This window comes from Zootoca vivipara, chromosome 10 (assembly GCF_963506605.1).
Source record: "Zootoca vivipara chromosome 10, rZooViv1.1, whole genome shotgun sequence".
In the NCBI taxonomy this organism is placed as follows: Eukaryota; Metazoa; Chordata; class Lepidosauria; order Squamata; family Lacertidae; genus Zootoca; species Zootoca vivipara.
The window spans coordinates 59,470,613-59,496,425 of record NC_083285.1 but is presented as its reverse complement, the minus strand read 5'-3'; the positions used below and the strand labels follow the sequence as shown (position 1 = coordinate 59,496,425).

At 45.0% G+C, this 25,813-nt stretch overlaps 1 protein-coding gene across 1 annotated transcript in view; it reads right to left on the bottom strand.

Moving 5' to 3' along the window:
* Positions 1–18,453, bottom strand: part of PDE3A (phosphodiesterase 3A) — a 275,569-nt gene extending 257,116 nt beyond the window's left edge. Inside the window, exon 1 of the mRNA XM_035127082.2 lies at positions 16,135–18,453. Within this exon, the coding sequence (XP_034982973.2) occupies positions 16,135–17,166 (1,032 nt within the window). The 5' untranslated portion in view covers positions 17,167–18,453. The remainder of the gene's footprint in view (positions 1–16,134) is intronic.
* Between the last annotated feature and the right edge of the window lie 7,360 nt (positions 18,454–25,813).

The window sequence follows — 25,813 nt, the reverse complement described above, 5'->3', positions numbered from 1 at the left end:
CGCACCCTCTCCCCATTTTGTGTCATCTGCAAATTTGGTAAATAATATCCACCAGTCCTTGATCCACTCAACACATCACTGTTATCCCATTAGGATAGCTTTGGGTACCAGACAAGGCTGGAAACAGGCAAAGAGAGTCAGTGTAGTGGTTAGAGTGCTGGACTAGGACCTGGAAGAATGATGCTTTAAAACCACACTGAGCCATGAAGTTCACTGGGAGACCTTGGGCCAATCACAATCTCTAAGCCAGACAGAGTTGTTGTGATCATAACAATGGGGAAGACACAAAGCATGCATGTCACCTTGAGTTTTGGGGGAAGAGGTGGGATAGAAAAGCAATAATGAAACAAACAGGTTCGGGGATGGGAGGTTCTGCTGTCGTCCACCACTCCCAGTATGCTTACTGGGCAGATGAGAACCCCACATTATTTTTATTTCCCCACAGTGCTGCATTACCCTGGGGCATTGTGGGGAATTTAAAATGGCAGACAGGTTGCAGCTGCCTCCCAAAAGCACAGCCCTGTAGGTGGGGACAATCCTGCCAGCAGCACCACAAACACTCGGCGACCGCCTAAGGAAACCAGGTTCCAACAAAACAATGCCAATTTTCATCATTTCAAACACATCTAGAATTTGGCTTCCTTTCTCTTCCATCTCCCTCGCCACCTAATACACAGTTGGATTTTGTCTAACGGGGGAAATCGGATTCAGAGACTTACAGTTGTTAAGTAAATGGAACCCAAGTGCACCCTAAAAATTAATTCCTCAATTACAAATGTCATTCACACCAATAAACTGCCACTTTCCCCTTTGAAAACAAACAGGGAGGGAATTAACCCTCCTAAGGTTTCCATTCAGATGAATTTTAAAAGGAATAGCAGTCAGTCAAACACAAGGGCATTGTTCATGATGCAGTGTGTGTGTGTTTAGGACCACCGACAGAATTCTTAAAACCATTTGTTTTTCTTTAAATAAGAGAAAAATGCAATTGTATATTGATTATATATGATAAAAAATTAAAATTTAATAAAACACGATTGGAAAAACTTGATAGGAATATGATAGGAAGAACTTCCTGACAGTAAGAGCTGTTTGACAGTGGGATTTGCTGCCAAGGAGTGTGGTGGAGTCTCCTTCTTTGGAGGTCTTTAAGCGGAGGCTTGACAGCCATCTGTCAGGAATGCTTTGATGGTGTTTCCTGCTTGGCAGGGGGTTGGACTGGATGGCCCTTGTGGTCTCTTCCAACTCTATGATTCTATGATCGACAACCTATCCCTCTTCACAGGGGCGAAATTACTCCCAAACAGAGCCCATCCCTGCCGCAAAGCAGAATTTGCATTCAGGAGTTAGATTCAGTGTCAAACCCAAGCCCACAGGGACCAACTCCCCAGTGCGGCTGATGCAAGCACAGAAACTCTGCCCCCCCCCATCCTTTACAGGTCAGCTTGAATTCAAGCTAGTCTGGCAAAAGGAAACACTTTGCCTGATGCCATGCCCATTCCACCGGTCAAAGCGGCCCATCAAAATCTGGTCTACTGTCCGGATCCAATTCGCCAACCCTGGGTTTGAGGGTTGGGGCTTTGATTGGGGGATACCCCCCAGTTCAAATATCCACCCGGCCGCACGACTTACTGGGCGACCACGAGTCAGTCATTACCTGGCAGCCTAAACTACCACACAGGGTTTCTGCGAGGACAAAATGAGGCAAGGGGGAACCACGGGCGCCATCTTGAACTCCTTGGAGGAATGCTGGGATATAAATGAAGAAAGAAAGTAAATGAATAAACACAGCAGTGTCAGGGAATGTCATTCCCCTTTAGTTTCTCCCCACTTTGCGGAATATAAAAGGCAAAAATAAAATAAAATAAATGAGCCTCTCTGAGGAAAATGTCTGGCAACGGAAGGTAGCATATTTTAATTTTAATAGGGTTTTTTATTAGGCTGCTATGTTTATACATTCAGGTATTTTTGTTGGGTTTTTTTTTAACTGATTAAAATAGGTCCCCTGAGTAATCAGACAGAAGTGCTGTTGTTTTTAAAGGTATTAATTATTATTTTAACAAAAGTAATGCCAGGCCCCGCAGCTGGCAATGCCATCTTAGAATTCCCCTTTGATTCTCACACAGGAAGGCACCCCGTCCTAAGATGGCACCGCTGTGTCATCTAAACCAATCTAAACTGGTCTTCAACTGGTGGGTTCTGTCTAGCGTGTCACAGCCTGATTCATATGCAGATTCATGCAGGTTTAAAACAGACTTACTCAACTGGGATGCCATTAACTCTGCCAATAGACTTTTATTGTGTTTCTGCTTATTCTACAGAGTCAGAATAGGATGGGCTAAACATCTAAACAAACACATGAAACTGCAGCACAATTACTCTTAATTCAATCAGTAGGTTCAGGGAAGCAGCATATTACAGCTAAAAACGGTGACACCAGATAAACATTACTCATTATGGAGCTAGACCCGTGAGCTGCTCATTTTCCACTGGTGTACATGAGGCTGTGTTGCACATCTGGAAATTTACACAGCAGCAGCAGCAATTTGAGAATTTCATTTAGGAAAAATAAATCCCATTCATTTCAGTAACTAAACGCCCCCTTGGAAGACAGGAGGAAATGTGGGGAATGTGGCACGCGAGCTCATTAATAAAAGAAATGGTTTATTCACCCAAAGCTTTTGGAAAACCAGTAATAAGGGCTGTATTTAAGAGGTTTAATTACCTGTGTTTTAAGTCGGTCCCAAAAAACGAACTCAAAATCAGACACCGAACACAAACAGCGCACCCCAGAGCTTCGCCATTACAACTAAATGACATCATTAATTTGGAATAAAACTGAAATAACTACATTTGCAATGCTTTGACGGCAACATGCTCATTTTTCTAGGCGCGGTGGCCGGAGAGTACATCCTAACAAACTCACCAGGGCTTAAATCTAACGAAATATAAAGCCTGCCCTTAAGATCAGCTCAGGGCTGGGATGCGGCCAGGGGTGATCCTGAACATTGCATAGTTTTACATTCATAATATGCAGCAATGACCCTGAAAATAAGCACATGCATTTTAACTGTTCCACACATACTTATGTAATGTGATTAAATGTGCATCCTTGGCCCAAGAGATTGGGGGGGGGGGCGTGTTAAAGAAAATAATCTTAATTAACCAGATTATTTGCTGAGAACCCAAGGTTCTTACTCATCGTAGAAGATGAGCCAAGTGGGTATTTGCAATCCAAAGCTCTCCAAAGATCATATCCAGATGGGGCATTCTTTATGTCCCAGGGCATCGGCGGAAGGCACTCATCTGCTACGATGTCACTAACGCTAAGCAGGCCTGGGTCTGGTCCGTGCCTGGAACCTTCAAAATCTTCCAAAGAAAGCGACTCTTGCCCTGAGTCTCTCTCCATATGCAAAGGGGTAGTGAGCCTAAATCATACACAAGCAGATCCCGTGGGCAACCATCACAGCACGCTACAGAAGTCTGGCAAACTTAACATTTTGAAACATGCTTCCCATTCCCCTAAACACACATTCTTCAACATAAAGACACCACAAATCTGTAATTTAAAAGTGTGTCGTGCAATCCTTGTTCTCGATACTGTAATTTTCAGCTGCCCTCAAATAATACCGTTTTGCAAGGGGAAGTTGACATCTGTAGAGGAAAATAAGGGAGGGCTCCAGGGCTCCAATTGCATCACAGAGCTGCCTTCGGGGACCACCAGTCCTGCCTGTGTCTCGATAGCATCCACACCTTTCCCGCATCCCACTTGCAAGTGATGTAAACTGCCTCTTTGGAAAGTGCAAACATACACAGGGATGCAAGTGAAATTCGGTTCAGCTCACGTGTCAAGGCAAAACTACCTTGTTTGAACTTTTGAAAACAATGAAACAGTCAACCTTCAAAATTTGTACTTCTCCGAATTTTGTGATGGAATTCTCCAACCAAACATGTATAATAAAGGGTGAAACCAAATGTATACCTGTATATTAGAAGAAAATAATATGCATAAAGGCATTATATTAGGGGAAACTGCTTTGCAGAAAATTGTGTACACTTGGCAGAAATGCACACAGATAATAAAAGAAATCCACACTAAAATGCTGGTGAATTTTCATGAATAAATTTTTTAAAAATGAAAACTGAAGTGGAAATGTGGAGAACTGAACTCGGGACTGGAAAAATGAGAAACTGAGAGGAAGGAAGGAAGGAAACCAAAATGGAGAGTGCTGTGACGTGGGGTTTGTGATTTCCACTCTCTTGACATATTATGCTGGAGACAGTTCTCTAGTAACACTTCTTTATTAAAGCAAACAAGATTGAGCTCTGAGGAGAGGAAAGCTACATTCATAGGGATGGGGGACTAGCTAGAAAGGGATACATTTTGGAGGGAACAATATCAGGCAATCACAGTGCTGCCTTTTGGAGGAAACCAATAAAACAGAGGATCCAAAAACAGCAGCTTAAATGAACCAATAGTAGCTGTACCTTCTGGAACCAAAAGGCAGTTACTTTACCCTAATGCAAATACATACAATAGTAATACAGATATAAAATCCTTTGAATCAATACACAACAGAGAGTGTGCCCATCCGTAGCACACACAAAGCAGAATGCACTAGTTCAGGTCCTGAAGGGGTAGAATGGACTCTTGTATATCACATCTAAATATAAAAACACAACAAACCACAGCGCGACATAGCACAGCCAGCAAAATTATAATGAATTGCATCCCAAGGACCTGGATAAAGAGGAAAAATCACAAGTGACATGGCCAGTGTGGTAGTCATTTGGGAAGGGTGAATAAAGCAGGGGTGTTAGAAAGAGGAGGGGGAAAGGAGATGGGGCAGCCCCACCCACATTTGTCTCTGACCCTGCCCACTGCCAGCTTGCAGTCTGCGGTAAGGTCACCTTAAGAGAAAGTGATCTCTCACACCGAGAGAGACACAAAAGGATTCTCTACCTTCGCTAATACTAGTTACAAACCCTTTCTCAAAGTGTGGTTCCTTAGGGCAGTATCAACAAGCTTGGGGGAACCCAGGAATTGCAGGAGTACGGTACATATTTCCTTTCCCCTAAAAAGCACTGGGGAACAGGGACACTCACTCCACACCGCAAAATTTTGTTGCAGGAATCACTTGCCCTTCTCCTTTTTTTTGCATTTGGTCACCTTAACTGAATGCAAAAGTACTAAATAGACCAGGCTTAGGCAAACCTGGCCCTCCAGATGTTTTTGGAACTACAATTCCCATCATCCCTGGCCACTGGTCCTGTTAGCTAGGGATCAAGGGAGTTGTAGTCCCAAAACATCTGGGGGGCCGAGTTTGCCTATGCCCGAAATATACTAATGATGAAGCGCCACAATCAACTAGGTTCTAAAGGACAATTATATTCTAATCAGTTTATATTTAATTAGTACTTCCTTGTTGAGGCAGCAGGGGAGAGAGAAGGTAATGTTCAGACATGCATGGGGGAAGTTTGACCTTTTCCGTTGCAGTTTTGAGTGAACAAAAATCAATACGGCCCCAGCAGATCTCTGCAAAAAACCTTTTCAAGAAATTTATTTTGAACGCCTTTCGAAAAGCGGCAGGGCGAGTGCAAACGCTAAGAGAACCCAACTAGCTCTCCTTTGTTAGCTGTGACTGAAGCTTTCCCTCGGAAATTAAAACAGTTTGTCGGTTTGGGGGCGGGGGTAGGAATACTCATCAACTTACTGCCAGTGGTGGAGGAGAAAATATCTTCGGAGAATAATCTGGAAAATAATTTTGTTACTTATTTTCATACACACGCACCACAGAGAAAGAGAGAGAGAGAGACACCCCAAACATGGTCATGGACAGAACGGGGCTTTATGTAAACAAGGTATTTTAGTTTGGAACATTTTGCCGCAGAAATGGCAGGGGGGCTTGAAGAGGACCCATCTCAAAACTATTTCCGACTCAGTCAAAAGGTTTACATTTTCACAGGCTTTGCATTGGCCCTGGAAAAAAAGAATTATGCTGGTTGAAAGATGCAAAGCGAACCAGGTGGCGTGTGACATTTTGCTCCAGCAAGAATTCCGGCAAGCCTTTCCCTCTGAACATGCGAACCCAAGGCCCTCCAGATGTTGCTGGGCCACAACTCCCATCAACCCCCGGGCACTGCCCATGATGGCTAAGGCGGATGGGAGTTGGGAGTCCAAAATACTGGGCGATGGGCACCAGGTTGGCAAATGGTACCTTAGCAAGACATCATACTGTAGCAATGAAAGCAGCTGCGCACTAAGAAAGACTTTGGTTTGCCACATATGCCTACCAGCCCTTGTGTTGACACTTTACAACCTAATATTAACGTGGGAAACAGGCAGGGGAGAATAATGGTGGGCAGTAATATGAAGACCAGAGAATGGGAAAACCTGAGGCTTTGCAAATGGTGTTGCAATACAACTTCCATCATCTCCAATTCAATTTTTGTACTGTGTAGAGCAGAGATAGCCAACGTAGTTCTCTCTAGAGGTTGTTAGACTCCAACTCCCATCAGCCCCCACCAACAAGGCCAATTGTGTAAAGGATGATGGGAACTGTAGTCCAATGGCATCTAGATGCCACTAAGCTTTGGTTATCCCTGATGTAGCTGACCCTTTACGTATCAACATGTAAAGCAATTTATTCAGAGCTATCGGCTTGACATTAAACGAGGGTTGGAGGGATCCTGTTTTCACAGGCTGCGAAACGCATATTGTTTCAGCCTCTGAATTCACTCCCATATCACCATGTGTTCTCACTGAGATTGCTCTCATGTCACATCTTCTGGATTCAACCCGTATTTGCAAAACCAAGTTAAGTGCAGCGATACTGTACCACTACGGTTTACCCGATCACTGATCCAGTTCTCTCTGGATATTCTCTTCCTTGCTTTCAAACTTAGTTCAGCTAAGACTAAAAGCATGGTTATCAGCTCAGAGTAACTGTGTAAAAGAAGCCCTGCAAGATAATAATACCAGTTATTTCACCAGGGGAGGAAAACACACCTTAAACTACAAGAGGGCAGTCAGCCAACTATTCAGGCTTCCAGCCAATTCATTAGTCTACTAAACATATATATTTACATACCATAAAACCTCAAAACAGGGTGGTGTGCTGTTGTTGTTGTTGCTTTAGAATGCCAAAGAAGTGGGCCAGCCTTTCTAAGTGTGAGAACACTGTTGCAAACTTGACAAATGGAAGCCCTCGCCTTCATTAGAATCATGTCGACTGTAAGAAAAACGCCTTTCTTGTCAAAGTTAGGATCGAAGGACCAGCCCCCATTACAAAAACACAGCAAAAAACAGCTTCAAAACACAAGAAAGCAAATGAAGGGCCCATCTGCATTATGCAAATTCCCAGAAACTTATCTACACTGATCTAAAGCAACCACAGCTAATGTCGCTTGCTTTTTCGTTCTTATTCATCAAAGGAACTCTATAGCAATTTCACCATGAAAGGCAAAATACTAGGGTCCAACACGTGAGGTTGAAAACAGTCTTCACCTCTTTGCTCTGCAAATCCTAACACATTTGCTTACGGTTAAAGGGCTAAGGCCTCGATCCTTACTGTTCCAAAACCAGATATATATACAGTGGAACCTCAGTTTCTGAACACCTCAGTTTACGAATTTTCAGTTTACGAACACCGCGGACCCATCTGGAACGGATTAATTCACTTTCCATTACTTTCAATGGGAAAGTTCGCTTCAGTTTATGAACGCTTCAGTTTATGAACAGACTTCCGGAAGCAATTGTGTTCATAAACCGAGGTACAGTGGTGCCTCGCTTAACGAATGCCCTGCTTAACGAAATTTCCGCTTAACGAAAGGAATTTTTGAGCGGAGGTTGCCTCGCTAGACTAATTCGTTTTATGAAAAATTCGTCTAGCGAATCGCGGTTTCCCATAGGAATGCATTGAAATTCAATTAATGCGTTCCTATGGACAAAAAAATATCAAAAAAAATTCAATGCATTCCTATGGGATTCGCTAGACGAATTTTTTGTTATAAGAAAAGACCCGTGGAACGAATTAAATTCGTCTAGCGAGGCACCACTGTACCAATGTATACACATAGAGAAAGGCCACCTAATATAGACACATATTCGTGAAAATGGCATATAAAAAGGACTTTATATATCTGAAGATGTAAATATCTGTATATTAGCTGAAATGGTAGGATAAATTGGTACTATAATGCTGGTGATTTTTTTATGCCAACCCGTTCTTTTAAAAATCGCAAACCGGTGTGGAAATGTAAAGTGGACCTGAAATCGGGAAACTGAGAAAGAGAGGAAAACCCAAACAGACAGACCTGCCCATCCCTAGTTGGCCAGCATGTCAAACTGGTTAACATCAGATAAAAAGACCGAAAGGATGCAACCCCATTTCTCAGAAACAAGCTATATATTTTATGCGGGGATTCAAATGCTTTTTTTTCTTTTTTCTTTAAAGAGACGGTTGATGTCTGTTTCCAAACTTTTAATTTTGATTACCAGTAGGTATGGAGAACGGCTCATTTCAGCAGCACCCGAAATTTAAGGAAGAACTTCCCAGAAAGGAAAAATTTGTACAGCAGACAAATTCATGTAAGTGGCACAATTAACACCCTAAACAGTGTGGGTCACTCACGCCCACCACACACTCACAAACAAAATCAAAACACAGACTTCATCAGTGGGTCACTGTTCCAGATGTTTATCCAATTGACACGGCAACCCCCAGCACACACTGCGTTTCTTTCAGCACAGCATCTTTACGTACGTGTGTGTGTGTATTTAAACACCATTTAAAAACAGCTGAAAGCCTCTACTGTATTTTGACTTCTTTACCTCCAGTAAGGCTCTCCTTTTTTCTTTTTCTTTTTTTTAAGGCTTCATTTCACACTTTTAACAAACAGTTTTATTAATTGCCAAACTCCCCCACCCCCAGCAACACCTCTCAAATGGTAAGGGCTTAAAAAATAATATTTTAATCAATAAAGTGAGCAAAATCAGAAAAATGCATTTGGAATCCATGTCTGCCTTTTCCAAGAATGGCGTAAATCGATATTAAAAAAAAAGATGAAAAAAGAGCCTTAAGAAATAAAAATTATAATTAAGCTTTTACTAAATTATATAAAACAAGGGAATTCTTCTAATTTGAAAGGACTCCTGTAATAACTTATTTATTTAAAACTATATTTGTTATGTTATATACACACATACAAACACACACACACACATATATGCAATGTTCAACCATTGTTACCTTAAGCTTCTGTGAGTTGTAATGATGATATATTTATTTTTTCATGTAAATTGTTTTGAGGTCACTTGTGGGGGGGGAGCAATATATAAGCATACTAAATAAAAACAGTGGCAAATATTGCCAAAATACACACACACACACACACACACACACACACACACACACACCACCCTCAATTTAAGTTGTTAAAAGCTGCAATGAAGCTTACAATTTTGATTTATTCCATACACTGTTACAGCATGAAGTATTTGTCCTGGGATACACCAAATGTCTATAACATAAGCAACTGTATCACAGCAATCCTATGTACCACACACGCACACACACACACACACACACACACACACACACAAACATATATACCTTAGTACAACAAACAATGAGAATGAAGAAGGCAGAGAGGGCTAAAGGAAGAAACAAATAAGGAGGTAAAATAGACACTCCTCAGAGAATCCTTTTTTATGACCCCTTAACCTCCCCAATGTGGGACGTGGGTGGCGCTGTGGGTTAAACCACAGAGCCTAGGGCTTCCCAATCAGAAGGTCAGAGGTTCAAATCCCTGCGAAGGGGTGAGCTCCCGCTGCTCAGTCCCTGCTCCTGCCAACCTAGCAGTTCGAAAGCACAAAGTGCAAGTAGATAAATGGTCAGGGGTCCCTTTACCTTTATCTTTACCTAACTTCCCCAAATCCCACTGCTAGGGGGCAATCAGATGCCAAGATCTGCGAAGATGAACAGCCTAGGATGAAGCGGATCTCTCATTCAGCTGGCTTAAAGTCCTCAACCCCAGCTCAGCTGAACAAAGACCTGAAGATACACCTGGGGCCCGGCCCATTGAAGATGGCTGAGCCGAGGCTGGTTTAAGCCCCGCAAAAGAGGCATTCCAGGGGCAGGACTTAAGCTGGATTCTCTGCTGGCAACAATATTTTAAAGGCTTGTTTTCTCTCTGCCAGGCTTAGGCAAAGCAGCAGCAGTCCTGCTATTGAATGGGCTTTGGATCGGGCGCTGTGCAATAGGATTGCTCCCCAAGTGTAATTCGCCCTGTTTACCCCATCTCCCATTTCCCCCTCCTTCTCCTGTGTCAAATTTTTAAGATGGCGAGACACTTCGGGACAGGGACCTCTCATCTCATACTTTTGCAAAGCGCTGTGTACACTGAGAGCATAAATGCAAAAAGAAACGAAGGTCGTTAGTTTGCACACTGTACTGCCAGAAAATCCCTTCCAAATCTCTGATCAGGTGTTTACCTGGAAGCCTGGGGCCTAGATTTCAGCTTTCCTTGGTGTGTGGTAGTGGGCACAAAAGGAAGCCATTTACATTAACAGATGACAAAAGCTCAGTGATAGATTTCATGTTTTGTACTCATAATGTCCCAGGTTGAATTCCTGGCATTGCTTTCTACCTGATCCTTTTAACTGGCAATGAGAAATCCCTTTGCTGGAGACCCTAGAGTTGGAGATGTTGCTGAACTATAACTCCCATTATATCCGGCTACAGAGGTTGATGGAGTCCAACCCACAAATTTGCCCATCAAGCCTACTGGGCTTGATGGACAAAACAAGGCTGACCTCAACTCATGGTGATCTCATAATATGGATACCAAGCCATACATACAATGATATCTGCCCACATTTTTCCATCACTAAGCCTGTCTTCTAGTTTCCCTGCCACCTATTTGAAATTGCCAGATCCTTGGGAGCAACAGCCTGCCACGGTTTTCTGTTAAGATATCAGGTATAGATGGCATAGTACCAATAATAACCATTTGCACAATGCAGCTTTCAGCCCCAGCCATGGGAAATCAACCCTAAGATCAAATGCTAGGAATGCAGGAAGTTGTGTTGTACCGAGCCAGACCACTCGGTATTGTCTGCACTGATTGCCCGTAGCTCTCTAACTGGAGATGCAGGAGATTGAAATCACCTGTGTGCAAAGCAGTTGTTCTACCACTGAACAAAAAAAAGGATAATGCTTTTCTAGGCTGCATCAACAGAAGTGCAGTGTCCAGGTTGGGAGGTAATTGTACCGCTCTATCCTGCCTTGGCCAGACCACACCTGTAGTACTGTGTCCAGTTCTGGGCACCACAATTTAAGAAGGACATTGACAAGCTGGAATATTTGCAGAAGAAGGCAACCAAGATGATCAGAGGTCTGGAGACCAAGCGTGATGAGGAACAGTTGAGAGAGTTGGGAATGTTTAGCCTGGAAAAGAGGAGAGTGAGAGGAGATAGGATAGCCATCTTCAAATATCTAAAGAGATGGATGGAGCAAGCTTGTTTTCTCCTGCCCAATGGCTTCAAGTTACAAGAAAGGAGATTCCAACTAAACATCAGGGATAACTTTCTGACAGTAAGAACTGTTCAACAGTGGAACGGACTCTCTCGGAAGGTGGTGGACTCTCCTTCCATGAAGGTTTTAAAGCAGAGGTTGGATGGCCATCTGTCATGGAGGCTTTAGTTCGAGATTCCTGCGTTGCTGGGGGGGGGTGAACTCTCAAGAACCCTTCAAACTCTACAATTCTATGACTCTATGATTCTTCCACAAATCACATCCCCTTCCACATCTAAGCCCAAACACTGCATATGCTTACATTCCTCCATGTTAGTTTTGGTTCTACCATTCCAATCCTCGCACTCTTCTTTTCCCCCGTTGCCAAGCTTCAGATGAGACCTAGGCAGTTTGTGACAAGCCACAGTGACAGCAGCCCACTAGCTATGTACTGTGGCCTGCCAAATGTTTGGCAATGTCCTTCTCTTGTGATCCCAGGCAGGTAGCACAACCAGGAACCTCAGCAAACTCACAAAGGGGGCTGCATTCAAGTTGAGGAGTCACAACTACCGTGTTTCTCCAAAAATAAGATACCGTCTTATATTTATTTTTCCTCAAAAAAAGCACACTATGGCATATTTTCAGGGGATGTCTTATTTTTCCCCTCCTCCTCCTGCCACAGCCGGCATTGCTGCTGCGCCTATCACTATGTCTTATTTTCGGGGAATGGCTAATATTCCTTGAATGCTTAAAAATCCTGCTACGGCTTATTTTATGGCTACGTCTTATTTTCGGAGAAGCAGGGGTACTATAGGCTTAGTTTCAATTGCAATTTCCTTCAGACAGGGACCCTTCCTTGTTTCTTCCTGTAATGCACCACAAACCTTGATGCTAAAAGTAAATATATCGGAGAGGTGGGGAGACAAATACACTTCAGCTGTGAAATATCAAAAGCAGAATTACCCCCACCGAATCTACTTGTGTGGATGGCAAATCCAAAGCCCATTAGTGATTAATGGCAATAATTCATGACATCTTTGCTCTTCCTACTTTTTGGTTGAAACCTTTCACAAAAACTTGCTGCAGATGAACAAAATTAGATGCTGAACAATGCAACCATCCCTTGTGCCTCATTTTGCGACTATGGGCTCTGCTCCTCAAAATGCATGTACCGTGGCATACAGAAAATAATTCCAGCGTCACTGTTCATCGTAAGGAAGGAGTTACAATCTTTTCAGATTCCCCGACCCTCCTCAAGTTAGAGTCAACTTTTTGGCCCACTCAGAAATAATCATTTATCAAAATTACATAATAATCTATACTTAATTAGCATGACAATGTAGGTTTTCTTTTTAGAGAATGTAGTAGTCCTCATTTCAAGAGGGCAAAGGAATTCAAATTAGGAGAAAATGTGGGCATCCTGCAGTAACACCATTATTTCAATCACTTGTGCATATTGTTTTTCTGACTATTCAGATTCAGACCCTGAACTTTTGTATGTACTATGCAGTAAAATCCAGTTGTTTAACATAGTTCAAAAGCCTTCATGATTTTCCCAGCCTCTACTGGCACAGGCTACTCAGGCCTGAAAGAGTTACCATATCACAAGGTGGGGGGATTTTGTGTGTGTGTGTTTGTTTTTGAGGGGGTGTCATCTTTAAGACTGCATCTTTCTCTACCTACTAAGAACATTCACTTTCAAATCATAAATGTTCTTTTACAAAAATACACCGAGGCAGACATTCTGTCATTGCACCCTCATCCTCTATATAGGACAAGATAACAATGCAAATTTTCATACTTTTAAAACCAACATTTACAAAACCTTGTGTGTGTTTGGGGGTGGGTGGGACAACAATTTATAAATCTAAATCAAAGAGTTTAAAGTACAGTACTTCATATACCTAATTTAAATACTGAATTACACTATGAATGCAGCATTTAGCAGAAGTCTGTTCATAACCCACAATTATCCATTTCTTCCCTTTGCAAATGACAAATGTGTTTTGCGGTCAACAAGCCGAAAGGAACAAGTCACCCTAGAATTCCTGAAGATATAAGCGGTGGAGATTCGAGTTCTCTGTGTCAATCAGGGACCCTCAAAATGTCCTGCAAACTCATAAACTATAAGCCACTCAACAGCACAGATGTTTTGACACCTCTCACTTCATGCCTCTTGTATCCTTAACTCCGTACATCATGAAATAAGGCGATCTCAGAAGCTGTTGTAAGCAAATGACAGCAGCCAGAATAGAGTTTAACAGACCACATTGAAGTGATTAAATAAAAACATGTTTTCTCGAAAGTCACCGTTATCTAAAGTGCTACAGAAGGTAGTGGGAAGGTCCTGGCAGTAGCACATTAAAATTTCAAAACAAAATGAAGCTCAAATCACCTGCCATTCAATAATAGTCTCTTTTGACATAATTTATTTATTTTTTAATAATGTGGGGTTTCACGCTTTAACATGCTTCACATAACACGGCAAAGCAGGGGAATCCAGGTCGGTTTCCCAAGTTTTTCTTCATGTTGTTTTCACTTTGAAAGTGTCCTCAATATAAATTTTATTCCAGTAATTTTTTTTTAAACAAATTGCACTTGTGGCAAATTAAACCTCAAAGATGTATAGCTGAGAAAATGTCCCGAGCAACCACAAAACCATATAAATCTACCCAGTCCAAGAGGGGTGAGTGGGGGGGAAACCCTGCGATCCACACCAAATGGTTTGATGTCATTGCCTGGAAAATACCACTTTTGCTTCCAAGGACACAAAAATATCCCTTTGGTTGACAATACTAAACTCTATTCGCACAGAGTTAACTAGCACCTGACACCAAGCACATTTCAATGAGGAAAAAAATCCCATGGGTTTAACTGATCTTACTTCCAAGTAAGCGTGTTTTGGATCGCAGGCTACCTAACATCCCACCCCTTGATTCGAAAACAATTCCTAGGAAGTAAGTCTCATTAAAAATAGCTGAGAATTGCTTCCACACTACATTATTAAGATTTGGGTGCAATACTGAAAGAGTTTGTGCCACGACGAAAGAACACATCACGCCTGCAGAATCTACTGAAAAATATTATTCCATCTTGCCATCCGGGTGAACTAAACAACAACCCACTTATACTTGGATTAAAGAGGACTACCGAGACTGATTCTTAGCATGCTAAGTGAAAGGCCCATGAACTGAGCTTTTGCGTTTTACATTTACTTGAAGTTCAGTGTGGCTTACTTCCAAGAAAACATGTTGAGGCTCAAGCTACAAGTTCACTTAGGATCTGGACCTTGGTGTCTTCAAAATCCATGGGCAAGAACTTTAAATGCTCGAAAACAGAGTTAAATGTTAATACCTCAGCTCCACCGAGTTGTGTATCACTCTGCAGGTCTATTTTTTAAAAAAGCAATTCAGGCTAACTCAAATGCAATGTTATGTTTCCAGGGTGTTTATATTCAACGTTTCCCCCTTGTTTCACAAAGAAACTTAGTTTCTGCAGAGATTTCCACAAGTTACGGAAAAAGTTTCAAAAACATCTTAACCTTCCGATTCCCACAACGTTTTCTTTTTCTACAGCCAAACTCAAATAAATAGAAGCTGCGCATCCACTGTAAAAAAAAAAAAAAATTTTTTTAATGAGGCGATACTGGACGGAATGTAAGCTGTCTCGTCTGCAGAATCCAAAATGCAAGATTAAAAGCTAGGTGTGCAAAAGTGGCAGCTGTGCCATTATGGGCCTCAAAGTTAAAAGGATGCATTCAAACTATTCAGCACGAAACATGGCCCAAACATCTGTTCTTTCTGTAATGAAGACGTGCCTTAAAGGAACACTGGACATTAAACACAGCAACATCTCTGGGACTCCAATGTGCACAGAACTGTACAGATGAAGAACAGCAACTACACTTTTCTTTAAAAAGAAGAATCATATGAACATCTGTTTTCCCAGTTCCCAGCTGAGCAATTATTCTCCGCATCATCTTCGGATGGAGAGAGATTTTAAATTATGCAATGCACATGGGTCACCCACACAAAAACACCCACAAAAGGCACTTATTCCACAAAAATCCCCACTGACTCCAAAGACCCCCTACTCTTCGGTCACTACCGGTAGCTTGCCTATCGCAGTCTGTCTCCTAAGGGTTTCTGCTTCCCCCATTAAAAAAATAGCTGGCCAGCATTCTTCAGGCTGAAGCTACATCTTTCATCAAGGCTAGCGAGTCACGTTTTCCTTAACACCAGCTTCAAAACAGAATATGGTCCTGTCCAAAACAAATGGCAAAAAAATGCAAGAGGAGGAACGTGAAGGGCCAAATGGTTGTCGAAATGTCTGGTCCCTTCTGCGTCAGTGCCTTTTTAAATTACTATTCCGGGATGCCGAGAACCGTGGTTTCTGCTTTCAAGGGAGAACGGGGATGGCGAGTGCAAAAAAAGTTTGAGCGCGTAGAAGTTTCCTTCCCAAAGTTGCGCGCGCCCCTTGCCAAAATTAAAAAGCAGCAGTGGGTTTTTGCAAAATGTCTCTTTTCTCTCTCACTCCTGCTCCCCACCCCCCACCCCCGCGCACACACCCCTCTCCATCCAAGAGCCCCTCTCCCATCCCTTCGTCCATCTCCCCTTACCTGCTCTCGGGGGATGCAAGGCAAGGAGGTCCTGCGATGGGACTTATTGCCGCAGCCAGCCATCTCGGCGGAGATCATCGAACTGGATCTCCTCCTGCGCTTAAAAACCGGCACCTCTTCCTTGGCCGGCCGGGCAGCAGCAGCAGCGCCACAGCCCGCTCCTTCCGCCCCTTCGGTGCCTTCCTCCTCCTCCTCCGCCTCCTCCTGTTTCCCGGCGGCGCGGCGGCGGCGCAAGGCGTGGCGCGCGTAGCCTGCGCCAAGGATGCCCAGCAAGGCGAGCAGATAAGCCAGGTAAGGTCTCCAAGGCGCGCGGATGCTCTCCAGGGAGGCGAGCGAGGCGATCCGCAGGGCGCTAGTCAAGGCGATCATGAGCACGCCGTGGCGGAGTCGCAGCGCCAGCCATGTCCCGCCGGCCAAGCAGCCCAGCACCACCCCAGTGGCGGTCAGCGAGAGCAGGCGCTCCTCCCCGGGGGCCAAGGCGAGCTGCGCGAGCGCTTCCCCAACGCAGCAAGCGCCCACGAGCAGCGCCGCCGTGCGCAAGCGGACCCCGGCGCGCAGCAAGGCCCAGCCCAGCCAGAAATAGGCAGCCAGGAGGAGGCAGCACAGCGCCGAGCCCGGGATCGGGGGCCAGCTCGCACCTGGGTCTGGCGCCCCGTCGCTTTCAGCGGCCTCTCCTCCTCCTCCTTCTTCCGCCTCTTCCTCGCCGGCGCTGCGCACCAAGCGGGTCCCGAGCGCCAAGAGCAGAGCCAGCGAGCCTGCGCCCAGAGCGCAGGAAAGTTTGCAGCACGTCCAGACCTTGGGAAGAGCCTCTTCTTCGCCACTCCTCCAGCCTCCTACCCGATGGGGATGATGGTCATTCTTCTCATTGCTGCTGCTCTCCACTTCCTCCGGCCCAGCAGAGGAACAGCAGCCGTTGCAACCGGCGCCTAAGGCTCCCTCTGCCGCTGCTGCCGACTGGGAGTTTTTCTCCTCGCCCGAGCTCCAGCTGCCTTGGCTTCGGACCCTGCTCGCACAGTCGCTGCTCACAGCCATAGCGAGAGGTCTTTTCCTTCTCTCCCTTCCCACTTTCTCTCCAGGTGGGGAAGGAAATACAACTCCCAACCCCTTCTCCCCCCCACCCCCACCCCACAAAATACTTTTATTTGCTATTCTTGCACGCGCGCGCAAATATAGCGATGCCCCCAAACAACGCCCTTGCAGGGGAGGGAATTACCAAAAAAGTGTCCCGAAATATATATATTTTCCTTCCCCTAAAAAACAGAAGCCAAGCTGAAGTAGGTTTGAGGAGCTACGTGCAAAAGAAGCGAATGTTGTTGCTTCTGTTGTTGTTTTTTTTAAAAAAAAGTGGAAACAATGTAATTCAGGAGGAGTTGGGCTCAAGAGGGTTGTAATGCGTATCAAAGGGTTTGGAAAATCCAGTCTCCTGCAGCCCAGGTTTTGTTCTGTTTTTTGAAAGAAGGCAACCCAAGACCCTAAGTATTGCAAAAGGCTGGCCAGGCATGGGGCTTTCTATATCCAGGAGGGGTGCAGGCTGGCGCTCCTCTTAGGCCATGGGTGCTGCGGGTCGCCCTCGCTGCTCGGCCCGGGGAGGAGGCGCGCAGGGCGGGCGGGCCGGAGGCTGCTGCTGCTGCTGGGAATTCCTCCCCTCTCCCGCCGCCTTTCTTCCCCGCGCCTCCGCCGCTGCCGCCGCTTCCTTGGTGTTGCCGCTCCGCGCGCCTTTCTCACTCCGCCTTCCTGCTGGGGCGATCCTTGCCGGCGGGGTCCCGAGCAGAAGCCGCCGATCGCCGCCGCCCCCCATGGCTGGGGACAAGGAGGAGGCGGCTGCCGCTCATCGCAGGAACGGAGGTGGGGGAACGACAGCCGATGCAAAGCGGGAAAGTTTTGGAGGGCTGCGCAGGAGAGCAAGCCCCAGACGGGGGGTGGGGTGGAGAAACCTCTTCCTCCTTCGCTTTGCGCTCTGCCTTTGCAAAACGAAAAGGTCCCGCTGAGATCGGCGAGCCGCGAAGAAGAAAGCTCGAGCGAGCAGACCTGGCGAGGATTTGCTAGCCTCTTTCTTCCCCCTCACCCTTCCTCCAAAGAGAGGGTCGGTGGGAGGAAGGGGGCTCGGAGAGGAAAGGCGTTAGCCCCCGCCCCTCTTTTTTTCCCCCCCTCTCCTTTTCGTGCAAGCGTGCACCAGCTTCTGTTGGAGAGGGGAGGGAGAGAGAGGATCGGGCAGTGCTTGCTGCTAGTCTTTGCACTGCTCTGCAAACCGGGTGAGTGAGGAACTAAAGGAGAGAGAGAGAGACTCAGATAGCACATGGATTTCCTGTTGGTTGGCACCTCCACCACAGCCTCTAGGCAGCGAGCACCTCGTGGTGCTACTGCTACAGGTCACAGTCAAATTTGCTTGCTGTCCTAAGCACTCTGACTCTTGGGAAGGAAGGCCTGACATGTTCAGGTTGTACTAACCATGTGTGGGATCTGGGCTTTGCTTCACAGAGCCGCTCATACTTACCTGGAGAGTAAATGAACACGCTTTTGTGGTGAGAGGGAGTTGTTTCTCTGCAATTGTGCCTGGGCATTGCTTTCGGTGCCAACTGGCAGACCTTTTTTATTATTATTATTTATTATTATTATTTTTTAACTGGCAGACCTTTCTGAAAAGGATGCCTATTTCGACAGGCATCTGCACCTCCAGACTCTGCACAAGACAGGCCTGCAAGGGAAAGTGGTGCAAATAACTGGGTGCAATGTTTGCTTAGTAAGTTCCACGGGGCTCACTTGGCACAGGATTGCAGCCGCAGCAGGGCATTTGCCTGCCTTCTTCCCAAGAATTAAGCCTGTAACCAGGCCTAGTCCAGCAACCTGTTCTTGCAGTGGCTGGTCTAGGTGCTTATGGGGGGGTGCAAACAGCATCTGAGTGCAACAGGCCTCTCCCCACCTGCAATTCCCAGCCATTCATACTCCCTCCCCCCGCCTGGCAGTAGAGGCAGAACATAGTCATCGTGGCTAGTAGCTATTGATGATGATGATGATGCTTTATTTATATGCTGCCCATCTGACTGGGTTGCCCCAGCCACTCTGGGCAGCTTCCAACAAATTATAAAACCACGGTAAAACATCAAACATTAAAAACTTCCCTATGAACTTCAGATGTCTTCTAAAAATCAGATAGCTTTGTCTTCCAGGATTTAAAATCCTCTTTTAAAGCCATCCAAGTTGGTGACCATCACTGCCTCTTCAGGGAGCAGATCCCATAGTTTAGCAATGCACTGCGTGAATCAGAATCGTTGAGGTGGAAGGGATCACAAGGGTCATTTCGACCAACCCCCTGCAATGCAGGAATCTTTTGCCCAATGTGGGTCTTGAACCCACGACCCTGAGATGAAGAGTCTTTTCTTTGGTCTGTCCTGAATCTTCCAACATTCATCTGCATTAGATACTCCCAAGTTGTTCTTCTTTGGCGATCACTCATAGCCAAGTAAGATTGTCTTTCATGAACACGGTTTTAACAATGAGTCCGTAAGTGACTGTGGAGGCCAATTCTGGAGTTGATCACGGTGTGGATTTGCCAAGCGTCCCTTCCTCTTAGCACGTTTCCCCCTTGCGTCCTGAGTTCAAGTGTCTTCAAAGCCCATGACACCTTTGGTAAAGGCTGTTCTCCAATTGGACCACTCGCAGGCAAGTGTTTCCCAATTGTTGGTGTTTATACTACATTTTTAAGATTTGCCTTGAGACAATCTTTAATCTTCTTTTGTTGACCACCAGCATTACACTTTCCATTTTTAAGCTCGGAATAGAGTAGTTGCTTTGGAAGACAATAACTGGGCATCCGCACAACATGACCAGTCCAACAAAGTTGATGTTGAAGAATCATTGCTTTGACATTGGTGATCTTTGCCTCTTCCAGTACACTGGCAATAGTTCACCTGTCTTCCCAAGTGATGTGTAAGATTTTTCAGAGACACCATTGATGGAATCTTTCGAGGAGTTCGAGGAGGAGGCGTTTATGAGGGGTCCATGTTCCACAAGCATACAGTAAGGTTGGTAGTACAATAACTTTGTAAACAAGCACTTTGGTTTCCCTGCGAATGTCCCGGTCCTCAAACACTCTGCACCTCAATTGGGAGAAAGCCGCACTCGCAGAGCTCAGGTGATGCTGGATTTCATCATCAATGTCGGCCCCTGTGGAAAAATAACTGCCTAGGTAGGAGAAGTGATCGACATTTTCCAGCGTTCCACCTTTGGTAAAACCTTTATTGGCATCAAACAAACACACAATCAAAATAATAACAGATTAAAACTATCACTGTGGCAAGCGCTGTGTTAAGAGAGAGAAGGGAGTATTCCGCTATCCGCTTTCACGACATTGGGGCTTCTAATAATTCAGAGCTCTGCAGATTATAACGGCGAGAAAATAGCAAATGAAGATAATGAGCCACCATCTTGGTGAGCTCCTGGTCCTTCCCCATTACACCATTGAGTTGGATTTGAGTTGGAGTTGGACTTGGGGACTAATCCAACAAATCCCAAAGTTCTAGTGTTTTGACAGAGGGGTGAACTTTTATTTCTCCATAACATGCATAATTCTGGTTACAGGTAGGTAGCCGTGTTGGTCTGGATCAAAGTAAAATAAAAAAAATTCCTTCAGTAGCACCTTAAAGACCAACTAAGTTTTTATTTTGGTATGAGCTTTCGTGTGCATGCACACTTCGTCAGATAATTCTGTACTCTTCTATCATGTCCCCTCTTCCTCACCTTTCTTCTAACCTAAGAAGCCCCAAATGTCATAACCTTTCCTTAAAGGGATGTACCTTCAACTCCAGAAGCAAGTACACAGGAAGAGCTCCGCTGCAACAGGACAAAGGCCAATCTAGTCTATTTCAAGTGATGATGATACTGCTTTATATGTACAGAGTAGAAGGGGGCTAAGCATATTTTATACTTCAGCACAGAAGCTTGAAACATTCTGAATGCCAGACAATTTTTGTAGAGCATCATTTGTATGAACAGTGAGCAGAACGTGAACCAAACTGCTTAGTTTTACAAAAGGAGGAACTGGGTTCTCTTTTTTGGACAGGATGAACTTGAACTAGTTAAATGAACTTCATGAAGGCTCTGTTCCCTTTTCAGTGGTGCTGTTTTAACTAAACTGGAGAACCACAGTCTTCCATCCCTTAAAGGTTTGGGCACATGCAGGAATAATAGAACCTTTCCTACAGGTCAAGAAACACACGGGCGTTTGTCATTTGCAGGCCTAAAGACCTTCATTCTCACAGCCACAGTCTAGGTCAACAGAGAGTAGCAATATATTTAGCATGAAACCACCGGGGGGGGGGGACGGAGCTATTTGCCAGCTTTGGAACACTGAAAGCTAAGGAATCGGCTGATCGAAGAAGGGAAATTCTCTGGTCTTTCCACCCCGCAAAATAAATCACTGGTTTTAAGTTTTCAGGGTAGTTTCAGCATCTTAATATTTATTTGTGTCTGCCTGAGGTTTTATGCCGTGTTCACTGTCTGACCCTGTTGGGTTAAAAGGGGAATATGCATCTGTTCTGCTAGCTGCTGTCAGAGGGCATAGTCTTAAATTGTGACTTTCCACAACCGTAAGAGCAATGGAATAAAAGTGGAGGTGTAAAATAATTCCCAGCACACTTGCAGCCAACACATGTTTGTCACTAGCAGCTTTCTTTCAGAACACTTTGGGATGGTGGTGTGGAACTGAGCACTAGCTAGATCCGGTTTTTCAGGAAACCGGGATTCTGAAAAGGGCGTCCCAAAGTCTTCTGGAGGAGTGGGATCAACTCCCCTTTGAGGAAAGGTTACAATACCAGCAACTCCCCAGCTGCGCACTTTCAGCACATGCACTCCCGCAGATGCATGCAACATTTTCAGTGCCGAAAGGGAGCGGCAGGGTGGTGGCAGAATGCAGGAGCCCCCTCACATGTCCTGATGGTGCATGTGGCAGCTAGGAACAGAACTTCTGCGCAAGTGGGGATTCCCCTGTGTTGGCGGCTTTTTAGTTTAGGGGGGAGGTGAGCAATGGGGGGGGGACAAAACCTGTGAATCCAATTAAACGGCCTCGGTTCTGTATACTTGAAGAAGTGTCTCCACCCCTATCGTTCAGCCCGGACACTGAGGGCCTTTTGGCAGTTCCCTCATTGCGAGAAGTGAGGTTACAGGGAACCAGACAGAGGGCCTCTCGGAAGTGGATGGATTTTAACAAGGAGAAATGTAAAGTACTACACTTGGGCAAAAAAAATGAAAGGCACAAATACAGGATGGGAGACACCTGGCTTGAGAGCAGTACATGTGAAAAGGATCTAGGAGTCTTGGTAGACCACAAACTTGACATGAGTCAGCAGTGTGGTGCAGCACCTAAAAAAGCCAATGCAATTCTGGGCTGCGTCAATAGGAGTATAGCATCTAGATCAAGGGAAGTAATAGTACCACTGTATTCTGCTCTGGTCAGACCTCACCTGGAGTACTGTGTCCAGTTCTGGGCACCACAGTTCAAGAAGGATACCGACAAGCTGGAACGTGTCCAGAAGAGGGCAACCAAAATGGTCAAAGGCCTGGATACGATGCCTTATGAGGAACGGCTTAGGGAGCTGGGTATGTTTAGCCTGGAGAAGAGAAGGTTAAGGGGTGATATGATAGCCATGTTCAAATATATAAAAGGATGTCATATAGAGGAGGGAGAAAGGTTGTTTTCTGCTGCTCCAGAGAAGCGGACACGGAGCAATGGATTCAAACTACAAGAAAGAAGATTCCACCAAACATTAGGAAGAACTTCCCGACAGTAAGAGCTGTTCGGCAGTGGAATTTGCTACCAAGGAGTGTGGTGGAGTCTCCTTCTTTGGAGGTCTTTAAGCAGAGGCTTGACAGGCATATGTCAAGAATGCTTTGATGGTGTTTCCTGCTCGGCAGGGGGTTGGACTGGATGGCCCTTGTGGCCTCTTCCAACTCTATGATTCTATGATTCTAGTGGCGCCTGCCCTGTGGAAAGCCCTCCCATCAGCGGTCAAGGAAATAAGCAGTTATCCTATTTTTAAAAGACATCTGAAGGCAGCCCTGTTTAGGGAAGTTTTTAATATTTAATGCTATATTGTTTTTAACACTCGATTGGGAGCTGCCCAGAGTGGCTGGGGAAACTCAGCCAAATGGGCGGGGTATAAATGATTTATTATTATTATTATTATTATTATTATTATTATTATTATTATTATTTGTGAAGAAAGTGGGTAGAAGTGTTTTTCTCCCTCCTAATACTAAAACCCGGCACCATCCAATGACACTGAATGTTTGGAGATGAAGGGCAGACACAGACGCTTCTTCACACGGCTGGTGAACTATGGAACTGGCTGCTTCTTGATTCTTGATGGAGTGATGGCCACCAACGGGTGGTTTTAAAATTCGTGAGGATAAGGCTGTTAATGTCTGCTAGCTATCATGGCTATGTGCTCCCTCTGGTATCGGAGGGCAGTATGCCTCTGAATACCAGTTGTTGGGAATCGCAGGTAGGGAGAGTAGTATTCTCAAGTCCTGCTTGTTCGCTTCCCAGGAACATCTGGTTGGCCACTGTGAAAGCAGGATGCTAGACTAGGTGGGCCTTTGGCCTGACCCAGCAGAACTCCTCTTAAGCTATTTGCCTGTGCCGAAGAGCCTGGATCTGTGCAATGGTTCCACGCGGATTGTTCAGTAAGGATAAATCTGAGTTAAGAGGCCATTTCACATATTACACAGAGGTGAAGCTGGGTTTGCCACCTGCTTTAAAATTGCTGCCTGGTCACATCTCCTGGCCATGCAGAAAGAGGATTGTTGCAGCCACACATTGCACTTAAGACATCAGCAGGCAAAGCAGAAGGTTCCTAGTTTGAGTCTGGGTGACTCTCAGGAATGCTTAAGAAATGTGTCCCGCCCGAAAAAGGAAAGGGGGAAGTACCCATGAAAGCTCTTCCTGTTGTTCTGTACCCAGAGGCAAAACTTTTAAAAGTTACTACTCTGTATTTGGGAGAACCAATACAGCCCTAAGTGACTCAGGCATTGTCTTTAGCCATTTTGCCAAGTATGGATGTCATTCATTCAGATTTAGTCATAGCAGGGTTTGTTTGTTTTTTACGTTTTTTTAAAGCCAAAAAGGCCCCCCGGAGAGGCTTGCAAAGATCAGTAGTGAGACAGTCCCTGCTCTCAGCTTACAATCTAAAAAAACATAGCACACAAGGAAAGGTGGTGTGGAGGGAAGAGGGGGGGAAAAAACTCAGACATCTGTTCTTTTTTTTTTTAAAGGAACTGGGATAGAATCCAGTCAGGTAGGCTGATGGAACGGCTGCCACTAGGTGACAGTTCAGGAACAACGGAAGACAGTGATCTCCCACAGGTCTATTTCTCTTCTCCTCCTGCTCTGCATCTCGATAAAGAGGCTGCCAGCTACTGACACATGTACTACAGTGGAGGTTGATCCATTGGGTGAAGAGGACACTGCTTCACCAAGCTCATGTCTGTCACCTTCCTCCTCAGTATCAGTGCAGGGAGGAGGGTGGAGACAAAGCGACAATAAATTAGCCTCACCTATCATTGGCTCTGACTCCACCTCCCTCCTTCCCTACTGGGCATCAGCCACCACTGTTGCACCAATATAGTAATTTGGGGACAAGATGCTAACTCTGGGCAACTCGACTTTGGATACATATTAACTTCTGTGTGCTATTTTGATCAATATCCTGTTCTTTTCCTTCAAGTGACCAACAGCGTGAGATGGGTGTGATGATGATGATCTTTGGTGATCACAGAGGATCGTCTGTTTTTACCTGCCAGTGCAAACACAATAATGTTGGAAGGCCTGTCCCAGAAATTGCTGCGAACTAACATGACGCCGGCAAGTGTGAATATTGTACGTGGAGAATAATGCTAGGCTCGGAAAACCGGGAAGGGAAGAAACACACTATTCAAAGAATTTAAGTTTGGCACTATCGAGGTTACGGAATTCTGCCTTATCAAATGCAGGGAGCTTCTACTCTTAAATACAGTTTGCTGTGTGCTTCACCGCTGTCTTTTAAGATAAGACAAAAGCACTCCCTCGCCAAGACATACAGAAATTTGCGATCCACCAAGCCAAGTCCAGCGCATCGAGGGGAGGCACCTCAGTTCCAGGGGCCAAACATGCATCTCTAGGCCTCTCTCTCTGCCCCCCCCAAACTCTCCCCAGGGCACACCCTTTGCTGACACTGCACAACCCCCTGAGTGTTTTTTGCCTGGGTTCCAAGTTTATTTATTTTTATTTATTCAAATTTGTAGCTCTCACAGTGGCTCGGGACATAAAAATACAAGACAAAAAAAACACATAATAAAAACAAGAATGACAAACCACAAACCAATAACGGCCCCCACCCCTCCCACAAACACATTTAGAAGAGTATAGAATGTTAATCGTATTTCATTCATTTATTAAATTTGCACAGTTGTGCAGGCCAGCTTGTGACCATACAATTGGTGTACCAAATCAATTCCCCAGGTACAAATAGAGGCATTCATGGCAGCTGCCACTGCTTAAAAAAAAAACTCCCACAAACCTCTGAATGCATCAAAGTTCTGACATTACAGAAGCGCTCAAAGTGCGAGGGACACTTAGACTAGTTTCCAATGGCATGGGAGTAAGCAGTGGTGTTTACAACACAATCCTATGCACATCTACTGCAGC